The sequence below is a fragment of the Cibotium barometz genome, chromosome 13, assembly GCF_041138505.1.
Source record: "Cibotium barometz isolate CiBa-2024 chromosome 13, ASM4113850v1, whole genome shotgun sequence".
Lineage (NCBI taxonomy): Eukaryota > Viridiplantae > Streptophyta > Polypodiopsida > Cyatheales > Cibotiaceae > Cibotium > Cibotium barometz.
In genome coordinates, this window is record NC_141058.1 from 6241586 (window position 1) to 6263200 (window position 21615).

Consider the following 21615-nt stretch of genomic DNA (forward strand, 5'->3'; position numbering starts at 1 on the left):
GTAAATCTTCCAATGACTAGGTAAAGCAAGCCTGTAGGACACTTCATTGATCTTGTCAACCAATTTGAAGGGTCCATAATATCGAGTAGAAAGCTTTGGATATGATCCCTCTCGTCCTGGCCTCTTCCGAAGCCTAGCTTTCTCAAATTTCAGCAATACCCAATCACCTTCCTTGACTTGCATGTCCCTTCTATGCTTGTCAATAGCCCTCTTATGCTTGTCTTATGACCTTGCAATGGCTGTCCGCACCTGAGCAAAGGCTACATCCAAGTCACGCACATACTCATCAGCTGCAAAAATCTCATCCTTTGTACGAAGGATGGGTGGCAAGACCACTCTGCCATAAATAATCTCAAACGGGACCTTTCCCGTGGAGGCATGTATTGTGTTATTGTAGGCAAACTCTACAAGTGGAAGATACTTCTCCCAAGCACTCTTTTGATCCGCCACATAACACTTCAACAAATCCAACACGGCTGAATTCGCAGTTTCGCTTTGGCCATCCGTTTGGGGGTGATAAGCCGATGAGAACTCAAGCTTAGTGCCCATGTTATCAAATAAAGCCCTCCAAAAGAGGCTCGTAGTCTTGGGATCTCTATCCCCAACAATGGACTTAGGCATACCATGATGCTTGAAGATGTGAGCAAGAAAAAGCTTCACCATATGATCAACTTTAATGGTTTTCTTGACGGGCAAGAAGTGAGCTTGCTTGCTAAACCTGTCCACAATGGTCCAAATAGTATCATTCCCATGCTGGGATCTAGGCAAATCCATAATGAAGTCCATAGTAATGCTTTCCCATGGCTGCAAGGGAATAGACAATGGCTGAAGCAAACCTGGAGACTTTTGTCTATCAAATTTCACCTTTTGGCAAGTAATACATGCACGTACATATGCCTCAATGTCTTTACGCATGCTTGGCCAAAAGAAATATCTTTCGATCATGCGTGTCATAGGTAAAATATCTCTATGACCAGTATAAGGTGGAGCGTGACATTCCTCCATAACCTTTGGACGCATATCCTTCACCACACATAAGCAGTTATCCTTCATAAGATAACCCTCTTTGATCACATAAGAGGCATGTGAGTGACCAGCCATCAAATCAGTCCATATATGGGAAAAAACAGCATCCAAATGATAAAGATCACGCATGGTAGATAAGTCCCCATGAGAGGCCACTGAAACTGCAGCTATATAAGGCTTCTTGGACAAAGCATCTGCCACCAAATTCTTCTTTCCCGGTGTATGTACAATCTGAAAATGAAACATGGAAAGAACGTTTGCCATCCTCATTTGTTTCTCCGAAAGCTTTGTTTGAGATAGAAAATATCTCAAGCTTTGATGATCTGTCTTGACTACAAATTCAGCCCCAAGAAGATAATGCTTTCATATTTTTAAGGCGTGAATTACAGCCAAGAGCTCTTTTTCATAAATGTCCATATGGATCTCGACATCATGCAATCGGCGGCTTTCATAAGCAATTGCATGACCCTCTTGATTTACACATGCATCACATTCCACCGTGAATGGCTTTTGCAAGTCGGGAACAATCAACACAACCCCACAAATGATAGCATTTTTGCTCATGCGAAGTCCATTTGAAGGTGGCTTTCTTCTTTGTAAGATTATGCAATGGCGAGGCAATGTTGGCAAAATGCCTGATGAATCACCTATAGTATGAACATAACCCCAGAAAGCTACATACTTGATGTACATTTTGCAACTCTGGCCAATTTCGAATGGTTTCAATTTTAGCAGGATCCATTCTTACACCCTCTTTGGATACAATGTGCCCCAAATAGTGTATCTCTGAGAGGAAGAACTCACTTTTCTTAGCATTTATGAAGAGTTTATGCTTTCGCAACTCTTCAAACACTGTAGCCAAATGAGTCTTATGCTCCTCCTCATTCTTGGAGAAAACCAAGATGTCATCAAAGAATATACTTGTGAACTTACGATGGGGTCGAAATATCCTGTCCATCATGCGGTTGAATGTTGCCGGGGCATTGATAAGGCTAAAAGGCATTACCAAGAATTCACACAATCCAAAAGCTGTCCTGAATGCAGTCTTATGGACATCTTGGGGTACCACAACACTCTGGTGGTAACCACTCTTCAAATCTATACGGCTGAAACAAGCTGAACCATCAAGCTTATCCAAGATGTCATCTATGTGTGGGATTGGGAACCTGTTCTTGATGGTCAGCTTGTTGAGAGCTTGATAATCCACGCACATGCGGAAAGATCCATCCTTCTTTAATACAAGAAGTACGGGAGAACAAAAGGGTGAGGAGCTTGGCTGAATCAAACCCTTTTCTAAGAGCTCATTAACCTGCTTCATAATCTCCTCTTGTTGTACGACACTAACACGATATGCGGGTTTGTTAGGTGGGGAACTGCCTGGCACAAGATCTATGCGATGATCCTCAAGTCTCTCAGGTGGTAGTTCTCCTGGCAATGCATCGGCAAAACAATCTTTATATGCATTAAAAAATTCAGCCTATCTTGAGTCAATACATCCACATTCACATTACTTTGTTCAATTTTGTCACAAACAAAAACCAAGTAAGCGGAAAGACTCTTTTTCATTGCCTTATTAATTTGGATGTGAGACACAATTGGGATGGAATCCCCTTCCTTGCCCGCATCAATAACATGCACGCGGCCTCTATGCATAAATGTGATCCTATTGGTTTTATATTCTTTACGAGGCTCAAGCCGATGATGCCAAGGCTTACCAAGCAATACATCACATCCATTGAGTGGAACAATCAAGAAATACTCATGATCCAAAAAACCCTGTATATGAATGCGCAACTTTTCAATAAGAGGCGTGACCTGCACCTCTTTGCCAACAAAAGCTGCCTTTGCTTCAATTTGGGGTCCCATGTCCCCAATCTCTATACCCAAGGCGGCTGCCATCAGTGTAGAGATGAAATTATATGTTGCACAATCATCAAACATGAATAAGGCGGGCTGATCCTTGATTTGTCCCCAAGCTTTGCATACCACTCTCTCTTTGCCATCATGCTCGGTGGCACCCTGCACATCGGGTATGGCATGCACATTTGCCTTTGGTGGCTTGTCTTCATGCTTTTGCTTGTGGGTAGGGCATTGCCTAAACATGTGCTCTTTACTACCACAAGAGAAGCATTTCCCCTCTTTGGCATATTGCTCCCTTTGCTCGGGAGTCAAGCCAAACTTGTTCTTCTTTGGTACAATGTCTTTGGATGGGGCTCTTTCAGCTTTACCACCCTTTTGGGCTTCCTGAAAGCTCTTTTTAGGTGACTGTCCACCTTTTTGCAGGTTTGGGACAGCCCTTAGCAAGAGCAGATGCTATGAGCTGTTGAAGAGCGTGTTTCTCGTGCAATTCAATGCCCGAACGATAAGTTGGTTGCAATCCGGAGCCAAACTTCCTCTTCCTTTCATCTTCGGAGAGTTGCATAAAGGAAGTTACCTCAAGCAACACTTTCCAAAACTTATTAACATACTGTTGCACACTTTCATTGTCTTTTTGCTCAAGTCTATCCCATTTTTGGGTGAGAGTTTGCTCCGCATTAGGAGGCAAAAATTGGGCATAAAATCTGTCCTTAAACTCTTTCCAAGTGCAAATGGGATCTTTGGTAGTCTTTTCAGTGATCCACCAGGGGACAGCTGTCCCTTTCAAGAATATGCTTGCATGACGAATTTTGGACTTCTCAGTGAAGTCCTCATCACTAAAAGCAATGTCAAACTGTGCCACAAAAGCTAGCACCTAGAGGCATCATACTCTCCATGAAAGGCATCAAATTTCACGGACTTGTCCCCTGTCTTGAACTCCTTGAGCTTCTTGGGATGTGGTACATGTTCTTCTCTTTTTCTCTTCCCCTTATCCAACCGAGAAGCCCTCTCTACATGGGCTTCATGGGCAATCAAAGATGTTTCAAGAGACACGGTGGCATGTGCATTATGAATCTGTGGCCCAGATGCATGTGACCTCCCCAAATGATGCAATGTCTCACCACGAGATAACTCAATGGGCAAAGTCTTTCGGCTTGCATGCCGACCACTCTCTCCATGATATACATTCTTTGAATCCACAAGGCCATCATGTCGCCCACTAGCTCCAACATGCACATACTTGTTGCCTCCTGTCCCATGAGGAGTGGATGCATGGCGAGAAGTGACTGATACCTCTTCCTTGTGTATAAAAGACCTCAACCGTTGAGATGCTGGGTCTCCCTGCTTTGAACGAGGTGGATTCTTGAATACTAGCTCTCCATTCTCTCTTTCCTTGAGATCACCCTTTCGGATGAGATAAGAAAGTGCCAACTCCCTTGGCTTCTTGCCCACTTCACGAGCCATGGACTCAAAGGTTATATCCACCATAGCATCAGCTTTCCTTGCTTCAATGACACTTTGCACATGGGGATCTTCATGCAGAAATTTCAGCTCTTGCTCCTTTGCTTGCAAAAGCTTCTTCATGTGCTCCAATTCAGCCCTCAAGGCATTGGGCTCATCCTCATGCACAGGCTCGGTTGCACGGGATGGATGTCCCATGGATGCACTATCGTAACCTCTCTCAAGAGGCTTGTGCCTTCCAAGCAATGCATCAGAATCACGTAACGCACTTGATTGACCTCTTGAATCCGGCACCTCCAAAGGATTGTCTTGGCTGTCCATTGAGTCAAGTGTCCATGTATGCTTCCAATCTCAAAACACCGTGTCTCCTCTTGAGAAAGAGAGATGGCCGCGCTTTGATACCAATGTAACCGCTCCCTACAGGAGGCCTACAAATCGGAAGACAAAATACACATTTTTAGATCACTTAACTAATATCAACAATGGACATTATTAGCAACATTAAAACTGAAAATGACCAATAACATTTGACACCAGCACCGGGGCCAGAAAGGGCCGACCCTCCCCTCAATACATTTGTATTTCTTGGAGTATTTATATGTAGAAGTGTCACGGGCATAGTTGTTTCTCGTACCGGTACGAATGGATTCGTACCGTACAGTTTGTACAGTACGATACCGTACGGTATGAGTTTTTTTTTTCTCTCCCCCAAAATTTTTTTTTCTTGAAAAAAAAAATTCCAAATGCTTTAAAAAAATATAGAAACCCTGCTTAACGAAGATCCCAAATGCTCGCAATACTTCGCAACTTTCGTGTCCACTCAGTATTCCATATGGGGTTGTTGAGAGACCTAAAAAATATGGCGAGGTAGACTGGTAGTGTACACTTGATTGGTAGGATGAGAGAATGTTGCTACGTCACTTGGAGATCCCTGGTACAGGTAGGCTAGACAATTAGATTCTCAAGTTATGTACGAGGGAGAAGATTTGGACATGGCCATTTTGATCTAGAGAGGAGTCCCTAAACTTATCACCCTAGATGCACTGCTTGTATTTGTGCAAGGACGGTCCCTTAGTCATAAATGCTACACTGGGAGACCTTTGGTATTGCATTATCCATCCAGGTTCTTTTTTGGAGACAATCGGGAGATCCAACTGGGAGAGACACATATCCATGTTCTGGTTCCTCAAGCACTGTAGACTCCTCCCCTCCCAACCTTCTCTTACATTCAAGCTTGAAGCCCCATAGGTTGTAAGTGTAAAAAATAAAAACCGTATTTTATCGTACGGTATCCGAAAATTTCATATCGTACCAAAAATTCCCGTACGGTATCGTAATTTCGTACCGTGACAACCATGGTCACGGACCAATAGGCTAGATTTCTCCTCACATGGAGTGAATACAACTCAAACAGCTCATGGGTGCAGGTGGGAGGCAGGTACCATCAGGTTGGAGGCGGGTACAACTGAGGTAAAGCAGGCGATGGAGAGAAGGTAGTCGGTCACCACCCACGTGAGGAGATAAATACTAATGTTCCATGCAAAACCCTTTTTTTAAAGGTTATAAAGCCTTAATATATATTTAACACTTATGGACACCATCCAAAGGAAATGTCCAGCCCAACTTTTAAATGTGTGTGAACACATTTACTAATTAACATTAAAGTTAACCATAGCTTATGGATTTTACATTTTAAAAGAGCCAAAATAGTAATAATTACCACCTGTTCACGCGCCACACCAATGTGTCAGCAAGCAGCACTCCCACGGTACATTGGGGGCGTCCACGTCCAGTGTACTGGCAAGACTAAACAAGCAAACACACGCAAACAAATCATGCGAAAACAAGTTTATGCATGCAATCATAAATGCATGTGCACATGTAATGGACGAAATCTCCCTTTCATGAAACTTGTACAAAAAGTTCCTATCGGGCACAAAACTAGCGCGACAGAAATATGAATATATGTCCTGGTCTTCCTATGGAGTGACAAACCCATAGGTAAGACGCCATCTTGGCCATATATAGGTGGCATTAACAGGCTCCCGTCCATACAGCCATAGTCACATGGGTCGGGGGACGGGGAAGGGTTTGGGGATGGGGAACGCCTGGAGGCAGGGAACGGGGACAGGGGGTGGGACAGTACACAAAAAATGTATCAATTTATCCATCAAATGTTAAGTATTTATATTACATTTGAGTACTTTGAAAGAAAGCACACAAAATGACACAAATCATGATTCATATTACAAAAATAGTGTACTACTAACTGTGTACACAAAATACAATACAACTGTCGAGACTCACGGCTGAAGCATAGTGCCATAGTCTACTGTCTCTAGAATGCAGATACTAGAAAATAAACCATGTCTACATAAATATAGCTTGGGTAGAGGGCCCTAAAGGCTGAGCTGCACATGTGACATCCAAGGTTGAAGCCTATGGCGTTGCGCTAATCAATCAGAATCCATACTGAAGCAAACACTCGCCTCATTGTCATGAGCACCAGTCTTTGTGACCTCAACCTGCTCATTCTTCTTCTCTTGTTGCTGCTCCCACTCCACAAAAGGATCAGCTTTTGCAATCACCCCCTTGCCCAACATACGCAAGTTGGCACTTACAAAAACCAAATCACGGGGCTTTTTCTACGCCAAGGCAGTTTCTCTTCTTTGATGTAATGTGACTATAGGAGCTCCAGAGTTGCTCCAAACAAGAGGAGCTCACAGCCTGGCTGAGAATGCGAATAGCCAATTGCTGTAACTCTGGTCCATCTAATCCAAAATCCTCCCACCACAAAGCTGCCCCACCGATCCTCATTGATAGGCCTATGCCTAGACCAGAGTTTCTACTTTTGCCATGGACATGGCAGATCACAGATAGTCTTGCTAAGGAGAGTTTCTACTTCTGCCATGGACATGGCAGATCACAGATAGTCTTGCTAAGGACCCCTGTGGGCAGGCGATGGTGGTATGGGACGCCAGTGGTGACTGGCATGTATCTGTGGAGTGGGACCTTAGCCCCTGTCTCAAGGGTGGATCAGAGTATTGATCCTACGATTGGGTGGTGAGCTTGCCTGCACCCTTTCTATTTGGTTTTCTCTAATCTTGTGTTGGACTGTGTTTAGGAGATCTTGGTTGGACAAGCCTAGGAGGACTCTTACAACTTCCAAACCAAATTCTTTCTTCTTCTCCTTGGCATGTCTCTTCCTGCACTCATTGCCCTAGCTTTTTGCAATAATGACACTTACCCTTCTTCTTGGGCTGACCTACATCACTCTGCGCTTTGCTTGATGGCTGTCCAAAATCATCCTTAGACTGATAGTAGCCACCCTTTGCCTTGCCCTTGCCTTTGTCATTGGCTGCAAAGGCCTAGTCACTCTACCACACATGATGGAAGATTTATTCTTCCTAGTCAACTCCTCCTGTAATAACAAACCCACCAACTTTTCAAACTCTAGAGACTTTGAGTTACCCCTCAAAGACAAAGTAAGAGAAGTGTGGAAATTCAAGTAGGACTCTAGCCGTGACTACAATGTCCTGGATGCAAGTTCCTTTTCGGGAATGACCTCATCAATATTAAGCAATTGCTCTCGAAGATCCTAGATTTTCGTAAGATAATCAGCCATACTATCACCTTCATATGAAAGGTTTGGGAAGATTCTGAGCAGAAACCCTAAAATGAGCAGAAACCCTAAGACAGCAGAAAACACACTGCATACAATCATTGAAGCTGAGAGGAAGCATGTGATGCAAAGAGCTAAGGTGCTAGGGCTCGTCGACCCTTCTTGCATGGGTGGGTGCCAAGTGACCAACACATGCTAGGGCTTCCCACTGGACTATTTTAATCATGTCCACGCCCTTTCATTAAGAGGGCACCCGATTTATGAGATGTCCGCTCTAATTTAAATCCCTGCATCCTTACACCATAATATTAATCATAATAATAACTCAATTGAATTTGAAAAGATTTTGGGCTTACACTTACCACCTACAAAGCCAATGTGAAACCACTATTTAGTCCCAGCAGGGTCAAGCACGTGCGTCCTTGTAGTTACGAAGCATCCCGAGGTCCCATGGACATTCGCACGCAATAAATCCAGGCAATGTCTATACTGGAAAACAGTTTCACACACACAAATCATTTCCCATTCATCAAGCAAGCAAGCAATGAATGCATATACATAGGTCAAGGACAATCTCCCATCTTCCAAAGCTTGTACCTGTCCAGACACACACCAACCTCAACGTGTCTCTTCCACACGAGAACCCAACGTGGAAACCAAATCTATTCACCCAAAAACCCCACTGTAGCAATGATGCCCAACCGAAGGAAAACCCAATCATAGCAGCCATCCAAATTCTATGAGAAAGCATGGTAATGATGCCTCTTCCAGTTTGAGAAAAGCTCGACTTTCTCTGTGTAAGTGCTGTGCATGCATGTGGACAAGCGCACATGTGTGAGTGGGGGGCACATGTATAAGCATGAGTGAACGAAAACATGTGCACACATATGAGCATGTGGGAGTGGAACACATGTACAAGCATGAGCATGCATGTAGAAAGAGTTACATCCACAAATTACCTTCTCATACCAACAAATTTGTAAACCCCTGTTATATAAACAAAGTGGTGGCGATATGCACAAAAACCATAACGAGACTGTGAACAACAGAAAAAGAAATTGATATTAGTCAATTGAGAAGAAAACGAGCAAAGAAAGTACTAACTTTTTGGCCTCTTCGAATCCTTTATAGTCGAAGAAAGTCCCCCATCACCACCTGACGTGCTAGCTCCAAGTGAGTTCATAACTCTCAGCTCTGATGGCCAATAAAGTCGTAAATTTTAGAAAAATTGGAAAGATCATAAAAAGCACATTCTGACACAAAAACAAACATGTCGTAAATTTCTTAATGCCACTTTGAAACATGCACTGGCCAAAATCATAAAGCTTTCATATGCAGACCAACAAATCCACATTCAACATTCTCATGTCCATTTATACAATAACAAAAGCTCTCTAAATTGCCTGAAAGACTGCGTCAACCTAGCTGCAGTCGGTCGTCAGTTCCATCACAACAACAAAAATATCCCTTGTTAAATTATAAGTGACCTTGCCAAAAGAGACGGTCCTCAACATGTGCCATTACACAAGGGAGTGATACAGGAAGGATATTGTAAGACCCCTGTCTAGCAGACACCTGTGATTAAGCAAAACATGGAAAACACAAACACTGGCATCTAGCTTACTGCCCAACCATAGAGCCATTCAAGCTCACCCCCGAGCATGAAGGTTAGTAGCATCTAAGACATGGCTCTATGTGCAAAGCTCTAGCGTCCCATACCACTAGGACACACACCTCCAATGTATGCACAGAATAGTCTAACGAGCCACCTTCAGTCCAAGTCTGAGGAGCTCTCCCTCAAACTAACCCCAAATGTCACTCATATAGGCATCCTATAAACCACGAGCTATATTTAGCCCATGCCACATAAATACCACTAACCTTCCCATAAGATGCCAAACCCACAATCCCTGGTTAACCTAACCTCACTTTAGACCTGTTAACCCTACTACGGATTAGGGACATAACATGCTTCCCCCCTTAAGAATCATTGATGTCCGCGGTAATTAATCTGGGAAAGTGACTCGTTGTTGGGGTAAAGGTGTATGTGCCTTGCCCGGCCGCCCGAGTCACGGGCGCCCGCCCACTGTACCCTATACATATAGTGATTATACTGTATAGGGGGAGCTACCACTTTGGAGTCTCCCCACCCACGTGCTGTGTGTTCTTCCTCTTCTCTCCCTCTCTCCTCGCGTGTGCATGCTTCCCCCGATCCTTTCAACTGGTATCAGAGCTTGGTGCCGCGTGCGCGTGTGTGCGCTTGCGGGTGTGCGTGAGCGGTGCGTGGTTGCGACGGCGACGGAGGAGCTCGAAGCTGAGCTTCAAGCGCTGTAGTACGGTTGCGATGTCAGATCTGCGAGCCGGGAGCCATTGTGGTGCTTGCGGCACCTCCGGCGCATGAACGCAATCTATGGCGAGGAGAAGATAAGGTTGAGTTGCTGCAGAGAGCTTCAGCTCTTGTTGTAGAGATTGGAAGACTAGGAGTGCACCGATTGCAGGAGTTGCTGCAGAGTGACAATGTGTGCGCAGGAGATGCAGCAGAAGGTCATGTAAGCTTGGCTGGAGCGACTGTAAGCTGGAACGTCATTGTTTCACGGGCTGCTGCAAAACATATTCAGCTGCGCTGGAGAGTGCTCAGGCATTTTGCAAGGCGAGATTGACCAGTGGACACGTATATTAAGTGTGGTGCTGTAGCAAAAATGCTCAGAGTGTGGGCTGTTTTTGGTAAGCAAGCAGCGTCTTAATTACATAGCAGCAAGGTAGACAGGGGCAGCAGATCCGATACGCTGGGCATAGCGTCCCTTCTTGAGGTAGCGAGCCAGGCGACCTACAGGAATTGAAGCCCTGTTTTCACAGTCTTGGACACGGACTTTTTTTTGGTTTCCCTCTGCCGCCTTTGCCTGCTCCCTTAGAATCCATTGACCTCTTTTGCCTGCCGTTGTGCTGAAAATCGTGCTGGGGCTGCCGCCTCTTGAATGTGCCGACTGCAGGGCTTTGACGCAGTGTGCAGGTTTTTAAACCTTGAAGGATAAGGTTTAATTTAAGCTTAATATTAAGCTTTTTTTAAGGGGCTGTTCCCACAGCAGCAGGCAAAATCGTGGTGAGAATCAAGATTCTCCATTGTATGGAACTTATGGTATGCCAACCTACGCATATGGTCTTATATATGCATAGCCATTGACGGCCTCTCAGAGATGCCACTCAATCACAGATCAGCTTCAACGGGAGCTTATGCGCATGATTTATGCATGATAGCACTTTGACAGTGCTTGTGCGCTCTGTTGAGAGCGATTTTACTACCCGTAGGGAGCTCACTTCAGCCCGACATTTGCTCACATCTCATTGGAGCATGTATGGGCTGCCTTCTCTGGTTGATTGCAGGTTATGCACCTTTTGATGTAAACCTTATCCAAAGGTTTGTTCCCGCTGGTCATGTACGCGACATGTGGTGAGCTTGGTAAGGCAAAAGGTTGCATTGCGAGGGTGTGCGCATGTGAGAGCCTAGTCACAGTGATTTCGGTTGAGAGGTCTCCCGGATTGTACCACCTGTTTGCCCACTTGTGTGGATGACACTTTGACAGGTGTGCCCACACTTGGATGCTCAGTTTTGGATGCCCATTTTGGATGCGTTGCTTGCGCCCAGTGGATGCCATGACAGGTGTTTGATGCTGATTATGCCTCTTGCATATGTAGACAAAGTGTGTGAGCTTTGTTGATTGCGAGCTGTGTTTGCTCGGCCAGGTGGAGTACAGGATTTAGTGGTCGAGTGTGACTCCCACATTGATAGTCATTTGCAGAACACTTTGCAGAGTTTATGTATGCATTGAGTGCGGTTTGATGCGTATTGGGATGCTCATGGTTTTGAGATTTACAGGCAGTTGTTGGTTATTGGGTATATAGCCGTTTTACTGCCAGAACTCTGGCGAAAATTTTCCCAGATTTTTATGCGCATTGGTTGTTGCGATCCAGGTTGCGATTGAGATAGCACTCAACTTTTACATGCTGGATATCTCTGCAGGTGGGAGATTTGTGTGTGTATGCCTCAATATCGCACACGTGAGCTTGGCAATTAGCTCATAGGTGAGCTTGGCGATTAGCTCACAGGTTTGCAGTGTTTTGAGACAGGGTGCAGCTCATGTATAGTCACTGCGGGAGCATGTTTGCTCAGTGATTCCGGACGAGGCATTCCCGGATTGTTGCATATGTGAGCATCGCATTGATGCATTGATCAGGTTTGATTGGCATAGTGGTTGAGTGATCTCCCACTTTGACGCATATGCGGTTTTTCATTGATATGACATCCATTATGTGTGACGGTTCCGAGTCAAGAGTGACGACTCGTGAGAGACGACGGTCTCATAGTTGCCGATACATGCGTTGTTGGCATTGTGGTCACACAGGGCACATTAGGCGTCGCTGTTTTAGACGTATGAGACAGCAACAGAGATGTATGCATGATGCAAAGACGGCTTTGACACAGACTAGAGAGGTGGCCGAGTATGCCAGTGACGGTGATGTCACGTTTACCTCTAGTGTTCCTCTTGCTTACATGTCTGGTAAAGGTGACACTTCTTCTCGATGGTTACTAGATGATGATGCAGTCTTCCACATCACATCATGTCGTGAGTGGTTTAGCAGCTTCTCTAGTGGGAGAATCGGATGTGTACACCTGGCTGACGGATCAGCCTATGACATTGCAGGTGCAGGAGATGTATGCTTGTTGTTGCCCAGTGGTGCATCCTTTATGCTACGTCATGTACGTTACGTGCCTGGACTGAGACAGAGCTTGATCTCAGTGAGACAGCTACAGGATAGTGGTTGTCGCGTAGTGCTTAGAGAGCACTCTTTTCAGATGCATTGCGGATCGCTAGTGATTGCGAGAGGAGCCCGGAGTGGCTTGGTCTATCCATTGCATGTATCTGATGTACGAGACGAGATAGTCTCGATTGCGACACTGCAGCCATGTATAGAGCGAGAGACGAGACGTGTCTCTTTTGCAGTTGTGCTGCAGGATGCTCAGACATCAGTTGAGCAGGTAGATCTAGCTGTGCAGGATATGTCTTCGTATAAGCATGTAGAGCGGGAGTGCTCTAGTGAGACACAGCAGATTATCCCTCCTATGATGGAGATGCCTCCTATGATGGAGATGAGTGACATGGAGTTCTTTGACATGCTTATGTCAGACGAGTCACAGGACGCTCAGACATTGGTCGAGCAGGTTGAGCCAGTTGTGCGGGTGCAGTCTATAGACAGTCAGGTAGAGCAAGTTAGCTCTAGTGAGCCACAGTTAGAGACTGTGCAAACGTCTTCACATAGACAGGTAGAGTGGGAGTGCTCTAGTGAGTCACAGCGGGGCGAGTCATCACTTGTGATGGCGGAGATGACTGGTGTAGATGCTGAGGATACAGTAGTGATACAGTCATTTCTTGATATGCTTATGCCAGAGCTTGATGTGGACATACAGGATTCAGGACAGGGAGATACTCTTGGTATGCATGTGACATGCAGGAGGCACGACGAGACACTCCAGGTTTCGGAGTTAGAGTGCCATGATCTCCAGTTCAGGGGGGAGGTGGCCAGTTCCCCGGAGATCATGGATTACCTTGAGTGGAGTTCTGAGTCACATTTGACAGATCTTGTCAGGTTGGCAGAGATTGCCAGGGTTGCATCAGCGTTCGGTGCCCTCATGTACGAGATGTTGATCTCAAGGCCCGACATAGCAGCTGCAGTGGGAGCATTTGCAGTGGGAGTTGTTAGTCGTACGGTGACTGACACTGGCATTGAGCATCTTAGAGCCCGTAGGAGACAGAGGACACCTGGCTTTCGGACACCACGCCTATACCAGAGAGAGATGACAGAGATCAGAGCTCAGTTTCACAGAGAGGGTGCGGAGCGACTGGCTCGCTTCAGAGCACACCCAGGCATGTTCTTCAGGGAGCTGTGGACACCCCCTTCACTGATGTATACCATTTTATATCCCCAGTATGGTACAGGATGGAGCTAGCTAGGTTGCATATCATGATTGTATACTCCATGCATATAGCTTTGCATTCTCCTAGTAGTAGAGCTCCATCCCCTGCACACCCAGATTCAGCTTTTTTATTCAGTACTTTTTCATTTTGTTGGGATGACAGAGGATACCCCATACAGGTACTCCGATTTGTCTCATAGGCCGAGTTCGGTCTTTTGGAAGACGTTAATAAAATCTTTCTTTCTTTCTCTCTCTCTCTCTCTCTCTCTCTCTCTCTCTCTCTCTCTCTCTCTCTCTCTCTCTCTCTCTCTCTCTCTCTCTCTCTCTTCGCTTCGCTATTCGCCGCCCTCTCTCTCATTGTACTTATTGCACACCCAGATTCAGCTTTTTAGTTCAGTACTTTTTCATTTTGTTGGGATGACAGAGGATACCCCATACAGGTACACCGATTTGTCTCATAGGCCGAGTTCGGTCTTTTGGAAGACGTTAATAAAATCTTTCTTTCTTTCTTTCTCCCGCAAGTCTCTCTCTCTCTCATTGGTAGTAGAGGCACTCACTCGATCAGTATACATAGCACTTGGGCTCTCCCTAGAGACAGATATGCTCGCTTAGCCCTGGAGTCTTCACGACAGATGGCATCATAGGGAGACGGATCATGTTGGTATGCACAGATGACAGCTTGGTTCCAGTTGCATGGCTTTAGTATGGAAAGGCTACCTCCATTTCAGTACTCCCTGGATGCACCCTCCCTCTCTCTCACACAGGCAGAGATTACCAGACTTATCAGGCAGGACTTGATTCAGCTGGACACTAGGAGGACATGGATACAGCCGACACAGGAGCTTGGTACGAAGATGGCTTTCTATAGAGATCATCTTCTCCAGCTCACGCAGGATGGGTTTGTGATTAGACCTAGCTACATGGATACTCATCTTTCTCATGGGGTACGGTGTGCTATTGGTCAGATGCGCACATCCTCACACCAGCTAGAGATTGAGACTGGCAGATTCAGAGGAATACCAGCTGAGGCCAGGATTTGTCAGCTGTGCCAGATGGAGCCAGAGACAGAGTTACATTACATATGTCACTGTCCAATATATTATGATACTTGCTGGAGCTTCGTAGACATAGAGAGGGTCTCATGAGAGGGAGGGGATCAGAGAGGGAGAGACACCTACAGAGGCAGATTACAGACTTCTTTCGACCAGAGATTGAACAGTCAGGCCAGCAGGCATTGCAGCTAGCCCCAGAGTATAGCCGCACTAGAGGTACACTGATTGATCGGGCTATAGAGCTGGGGCGGTCCAGGCGCCCCAAGATGAGAGGCCCATCTCGACACCGACGGAGACTACAACAGAGGATCAGGACCATACTAGCACGGCATGGGAGACGTCCAGTCAGAGTACTCACCATGGAGGACATTGAGGATATCCGCCATCGACCGATGAGAGACATCTTTGGATAGTGATGTGTATGATGCTTACCTTTGTTGCTGGAGTTTTCCTCCCAGATGTTATCCATTAGGAGCTCCTAGTATCGTACTTTTCCTCATAGTTATTTCAGTTTCAGTTAGTTGTTTTTAGCTTTTCTTACACAGACATTGTATCAGATCCACCAATTGTTGTAACCTTTTTGGTCTCATAGGTCATTTTGGCCTTCTGAAGACGTTAATATATCATTTCATTTCTCTCTCTCTCTCTCTCTCTCTCTCTCTCTCTCTCTCTCTCTCTCTCTCTCTTCGCTTCGTTGTTCGCCACCCTCTCTCCCGCCTCTCTCTCTCTTCGCTTCATTGTTCGCCGCCCTCTCTCCCGCCTCTCTCTCTCTCTCTCTCTCTCTCTCTCTCTCTCTCTCTCTTCGCTTCACTGTTCGCCCTTGCTCGCCGCCCTCTCTCCCGCCTCTCTCTCTTCGCTTCGCTGTTCGCCGCCCTCTTTCCCGCCTCTCTCTCTCTCTCTCTCTCTCTCTCTCTCTCTCTCTCTCTCTCTCTCTTGATGACTTCTGCGCACAGCAGGGGCTCACAGTGAACCTTGGGAAAACCAAGGTTATGATCTTCCACACTTAACCCGCAGTCAGGAGCCACACTACTCTCACATTAGCAGGAGGGCGGGTCGAGGTGGTGAGCTCTTATGTTTACCTTGGCATCACATTTACTAGCTCAGCTGGACGCTTCTCCATGGCTCAGGCAGTTCGAGGCAGAGTGACCCAGGGGTATGCAGCTCTTGCTGGCCTTGAGCGTCAGTGTCATCAGGCACATTTTCAGGAACCCCGCACGAAGGGGTGGCTCTTTGATACATTAGTGACACCAGCCTTGATGTATGCAGCAGCGGTTTGGGCACCAGGGCTTGCAGCCTCCACATGGGTACAGCTGGAGAGACCACAGATCTTGATGCTCTCGAGGATAATACGCAGCAAACCATCCGTCCCGCACGACATTGTTCGAGCTGAGTTTGCTGCACCACCTATGGTAGTGGAGGCATTGTTCCAGACAATCTCCTTTATATACAGGATGAGGGAGATGCCCACGGAGAGATTATCCCGCCGAGCTTTTGAGGCATCCAGACAGCTCGCCGAGGCTGGACACACTGGATCTTGGAATGCACAGATGCTACAGTGGTTCTCACATCATGGGATAGACATTGAGCGGTTGCCACCTTTTCAGTATGATCAGTCTGCTCCACGGGGTTACCTCTCTCTCAATGAGAGGAACAGAGTGATGAGACAGGACATATGGCAGCGCTACATACAAGAGACATGGACAGCACCAGAGAGCCCACTACCACCGAAGATGCTGTATTACAGAGACCACTTTATGAGCATCTCAGGGGATGGGTTTATACATCGACCGCGGTACATGGATGTATACATGCCACACAGCTCTCGCGTTGCTATTGGACAGCTACGAGTCTCATCACATCAGCTAGAGATAGAGGCTAGGAGAGCGGCATGGGTTCCCAGAGCTGAGCGGATATGCAGATTGTGCCGCGAGGAGGTGGAGACTGAGGATCACTTTGTATGTAGATGTAGAGCCCACTAGGGGATCAGAGATAGATATGCAGGATTGTTTGAGGAGCACTCTTCACTACATCAGTTGATGGAGGCCTCGGACCAACGACAACTTGGCAGACTACTACTAGAGCTTCATAGTTCTCGAGAGAGACTCCTCCAGACACCCGCTCCCACTAGGGGTGGGAGACAGTCCCAGCTCACAGATTTCTTCCAGAGAGCTATGCCAGTGCTAGCTGATGTACCACGTGGGGTGACCGCACAGAGAGCAGAGGAATTGAGAGCCAGGAGGAGACCTAGACAGTCTGGACATAGAGCACCCCGACTCCGTCATCACCGAGAGATAGCAGCTATCCGAATGAGACACCAGATGGAGACACAGGAGAGGCTAGCTCGCTTTCATTCAGACTCACGGTACATGTTCATGCCATTCACAGCCTCAGCATCGGCGATGTATGATATCTTATATCCGTCTTATGGCGCTGGATGGAGTTAGACATAGATGCTTGTACTACCCCTTCAGCATATAGAGATGCATCTTGCCTTAGCACTCCATCCACATCCCCACCCCCCTTATATTGTTTGTATATGGGCTCCACCGATCCATGATGATTCACAGTTGTATCCAGACACATGCACACTTTTTCTTTTGTTTCTTTTCTTCCGATGACCGGAAGAACACAGTTGTATTATTTTTTGTCTCATAGGCCGACTTTGGCCTCTCGTAGACGTTAATATATCTTTCTTTCTTTCTCTCTCTCGGCGCCTGTTCGCCTGCATTCGCCCCCCCTTTGTGTGTATCCCGTCTCTCTCGGCGCCCTTCTCCACCCGCTTCGCTCTGCGCCCACCCCTCCCGCTTCGCTGCCTGCCTGCACCTGTTCGCCTGCATTCGCCCCCCCTCTGTGTGTATCCCATCTCCCCTCCCGCTTCGCTGCCTGCCTGCACCTGTTCGCCTGCATTCGCCCCCCTGTGCTGTCTATTTTTTGCATTCTACTTGCTCTTGTCAACCCAAGTTTGGTTATCATTTCCGCTGGATATTCTCACAGTTCCTTCCCTATTTATTAGGGGGAGGGGTACCAGTTGGGCACACACCAATGGATGAAGCACAGGAGTGCAGAGCGTGTGGAGCGTGTGGAGCAAGAGCACCATCGTGGCAGGAGGCCGTCGTCCTTGGGGGACAACCCCGGGTGGTAGAGGACACCGGATGAGGACGATGGCAAGACACTCATGAGAGCATGACGCTCTAGCTCGTGGCTCGGTGGGGACGGCCAAGATTGTGAGCCTTGCTCACGGCTGTCATGGTTGGGTGGCGAGTATGCCTGTACCCAGATATGTTTCTTCCACTTTGCCTTCTAGGGTTAGGGTTTGTTGCTTTGTCTTGCTTTTCATGGCTTGTATTGCAGGTTTCCTTCTCAGAGAGGGAAACCCTTCAGAGGGACTACCCTGGGTTTTTCTTGAGCTCAAGAGTGAGCTCTTTTGAGGAAGGGGAGTATGTCATGTGCACGCTAGGGGCAGGCAGATTGGCGAGCTAGAGTGTGATATGTTGTGGGTGGACATGTGCTTTTTGGTCCGCTATTGATAGTGTGTGCTTTTTGGGTGTTCCTTCCCTATTTACTGGGGGAAGGGGTACCAGTTGGGCACACACCGATGGCTGGAGCACAGGAGTGCAGAGCATGTGGAGTAGGGGCACCATCGCGTAGGAGGCCGTTGTCCTTGGGGGACAACCCTAGGTGGTAGAGGACACCGGATGAGGACGATGGTAGGGCACTCACGACAGCATGATGCTCTAGCTCGTGGCTCGGTGGGGACGGCCAAGATTGTGAGCCTCGCTCATGGCTGTCATGGTTGGGTGGCGAGTATGCCTGCACCCAGATATGTTTCTTCCGCTTTGCCTTCTAGGGTTAGGGTTTGTTGCTTTGTCTTGCTTTTCATGGCTTGTATTGCAGGCTTCCTTCTCAGAGAGATCTCGGGTTTTGACAAATATTGTGAGGAAGCTTAGGTCTGTTCAAAGCAGTTGTTGCAAGGGAAACAGAGGATCTTGTAGGAGGTTGTGATGCCCTAAGATTTCTGGAGTGCAGCTCTATTAGAACTTGCATAAATCCAATGCTTTGCTCAACTATTCCTTTTTGTGTTTGAAGGTGGAGACCTGCAGAGTGTGGCTGCAAAGACAATTGATGTTGGTACTTGTGGAAATGAAGATAAAGGCTTGAAGAATTTTTGCTAGGATATACCTGTGGAGGATCCCTCTACCTCCTACATTTGCATCTTGGCCACATGTGTCCATCATTTGCATGTGTGGCTGCTAGTCCACCCACATATGCATCCCACCTCCCTTCTACCCAGTTGCCTATACTACCTCCCACCCCCCCCCCCTCAAGAAGAATGTGGGGGAGAGGGTGAGCTTGAGCTCCTTGCAAGCAAACACACACACAAGAGTAGGACAAGCACACAAGAGAGATGGATGGGAATTTTCTTCTATTCTTTTCTCTTCTCTACAACCATAACATAAATATACTATAAGGGAAAGTACTCTTCTATTCTCTTCTCTTCTCTACAACCATAATATAAAGATAAGAGTACATACTATAAGGGAAAGCACTCTTGTACTAAAGCATACAGCTGAGCGGAAATCAGATTGGGAGAAGCACTTGCCTCTTGTGGAGTTTTCTTATAACAATACGGTGCACACCTCGACTAGTAAAGCACCTTTTGAGATTGTTTATGGTAGGGTGGTCCTTCAGACAAAGGATGAAATCTTTGCTGCGGATGAGTATGTTAGAGATCTGGATACAACCTTCTCACAAGTACAGACAGCCATACAAAGAACTCAGGAAAAGCATATGAAAGCTGCAGATAAACATCGCAGGCAAATGGATTTCAAAGAGAGTGATTGGGTGCTTCTCAAGTTTGAGAAGGCACGCCTTCGGAAGTAACTTGGCAAGGAAGGCAAGTGTCCAAAGCTGTCTCCCAGGTACTATTGGCCATTCCAGGTATTGGAACGGGTTAATGAGGTGGCTTTCAGGCTTGCTTTGCCTGAACATTGGCGCATACTTAATGCTTTTCATGTTAGCCTCCTCAAGAAATATGTGGATCCTAAGCCACTTGAGCCAGTTATTGAGGACCAACCCGAAATTGATGAGCTTGAAGAAGTGCTTCAACCGGAATAGATTGTGTTTCATAAGGAACGGAAAGCTGCTGGTGGCAGGCGTATCCGCAAGATCCTTGTCAAGTTTAAGAACTACCCCAATCTAGATGCGAAATGGGTAGATGAAGACTACTTCAAGGATTATCCGGATCTTCTATAGGTTTATTTGGCCGCATTTCAGTTACGAACAACTCATTAGAAAACAAGGAGATGTCATATTTCTGACTATGCACATGTCGAGGAACACCATGGAAGGGTAGGTATAGACCCTAGTGTGTGTTCCAAGCATGGTTTAATAAATGTGAAAAGAATCCATGGAAGGATTGAGATCCTGGTGTGAGTTCTTGGCATGATTGCTTACATATGGAAGGGCTCCATGGAAGGATTGACATCCTGGTGCGAGTTCCTGGCATGACTCAGTATATGTGGAAGGGCTTCATGGAAGGGTGGATACCCTGGTGAGAGTTCATGGCATGCTGATGAAGTCTCATGGAAGGGTGGACACCTTGGTGAGCATTCTTTATAACTGTATGGGCAGCGCCCGAGAAGGGTTCGGTACAGATGAATAAGTTGGGAGATGGAATCCAGAATATTATGCATAAAGCATTTGTGTGTGGTGGCATGCATGAATGACTTGTCTTGACTGCCTGGACAATGCCTAGCATTTCTGTCTGTGATTGTCCATGGGCTCCAAGGACGCCTGAAACCTGTGGACGCGTGTGTGCACACCTGTTTGGGACTAAGGCGGTGGTCTTATGTGTTTTGCAAGTGGTAAGTGACCCCAAACTCAATTTATAGCTTGTGCTTTATTACACTAAACTTTATGAGTGTAGGTGTTCACATACACTTAAATTTGGGCGAACAAATTATAGAGTGTTCACACACACTTATGTTCGGGTGGACAATTTTTAAGGTGTTCACATCAAAAGGGACCAATTTTTAACAAAGCTTGGCCAATACTCAAAGTGGGCAGCCCTCTACCCAAGAAAAGCTCCACGAGTTGCTATTCTAGGGGAAGAGGGCCCAAATCAGCTAGGCGCCCCCCCATCCCAGCTGTTTTTGGCAGTGGAGCATGCAGGGCTAGTGCCAGTTGTGAGGAGGGCATGCAAGGGAGCTGGAGAGAGCTGGTCGACCATGAACAGGGCTGCTTTATAGCTGGTCGGCTGCCCCCATAGGTGCTACAGGAAAAGGCGATTCTTCTCTCTCTCTCTCTCTCTCTCTCTCTCTCTCTCTCTCTCTCTCCCCCTTGGAAGCAGGCGACCACTCCTGGCCTCTCTACAGGGCTGGTCGACTGCTGTACAGCAGGTCTTTTGGCTGATTATCGATGCTCTGAAGGCCCGTGGTTCAAGGCAAACAGCAGAGCACTCACCTCATCTCGTGGGGTGACTTTTACAGCAGGTTTGTGGGCTGAAAACAGGGCTGTGCAGTCCAATTCAGCAAGGTTCTTCACGACAGAATTGAAGGTAAACAGTCTCTAAACCTACATGAAGCCTGTGGCTCAAAGGGTGGAACCTTTGAGTGGCCAGAGCCAAG

At 46.7% G+C, this 21615-nt stretch overlaps 2 protein-coding genes across 6 annotated transcripts in view; one reads left to right on the forward strand and one right to left on the reverse strand.

The window, feature by feature from the left end:
* LOC147632311 (ALA-interacting subunit 1-like) overlaps positions 1 to 21615 on the reverse strand; it is a 33042-nt gene that overhangs the window by 9495 nt on the left and 1932 nt on the right. For 3 of the 5 annotated variants that reach the window (XM_086807138.1, XM_086807136.1, XM_086807135.1), the window contains exon 2: positions 9071 to 9160. In XM_086807138.1, the coding sequence (XP_086663264.1) occupies positions 9071 to 9149 (79 nt within the window). In that variant the 5' untranslated portion in view covers positions 9150 to 9160. Of the gene's footprint in view, positions 1 to 8328; positions 8456 to 9070; positions 9184 to 21615 lie in introns of those variants that run through there. The other 2 variants (XM_086807137.1, XM_086807139.1) reach the window with 2 other exon arrangements.
* On the forward strand, positions 11542 to 20104 carry LOC147632312 (uncharacterized). Its single transcript, XM_086807843.1, has 4 exons — positions 11542 to 13764; positions 19076 to 19117; positions 19557 to 19866; positions 19960 to 20104. Exons 1-4 carry the CDS (start codon positions 12243 to 12245, stop codon positions 20102 to 20104), a joined length of 2019 nt encoding a protein of 672 aa, XP_086663969.1. The 5' UTR covers positions 11542 to 12242.

Excerpts from the sequence above, each read along its gene's own strand:
- LOC147632312 (XM_086807843.1), top strand. The coding sequence starts at position 12,243 with ATGCGGTTTTTCATTGATATGACATCCATTATGTGTGACGGTTCCGAG. Across the intron at positions 19,118-19,556 it reads TGCAAAGACAATTGATGTTG|CTGAGCGGAAATCAGATTGG; the intron begins GTACTTGTGGAA and ends TAAAGCATACAG. Across the intron at positions 19,867-19,959 it reads GAGAAGGCACGCCTTCGGAA|GCTTGCTTTGCCTGAACATT; the intron begins GTAACTTGGCAA and ends GGTGGCTTTCAG.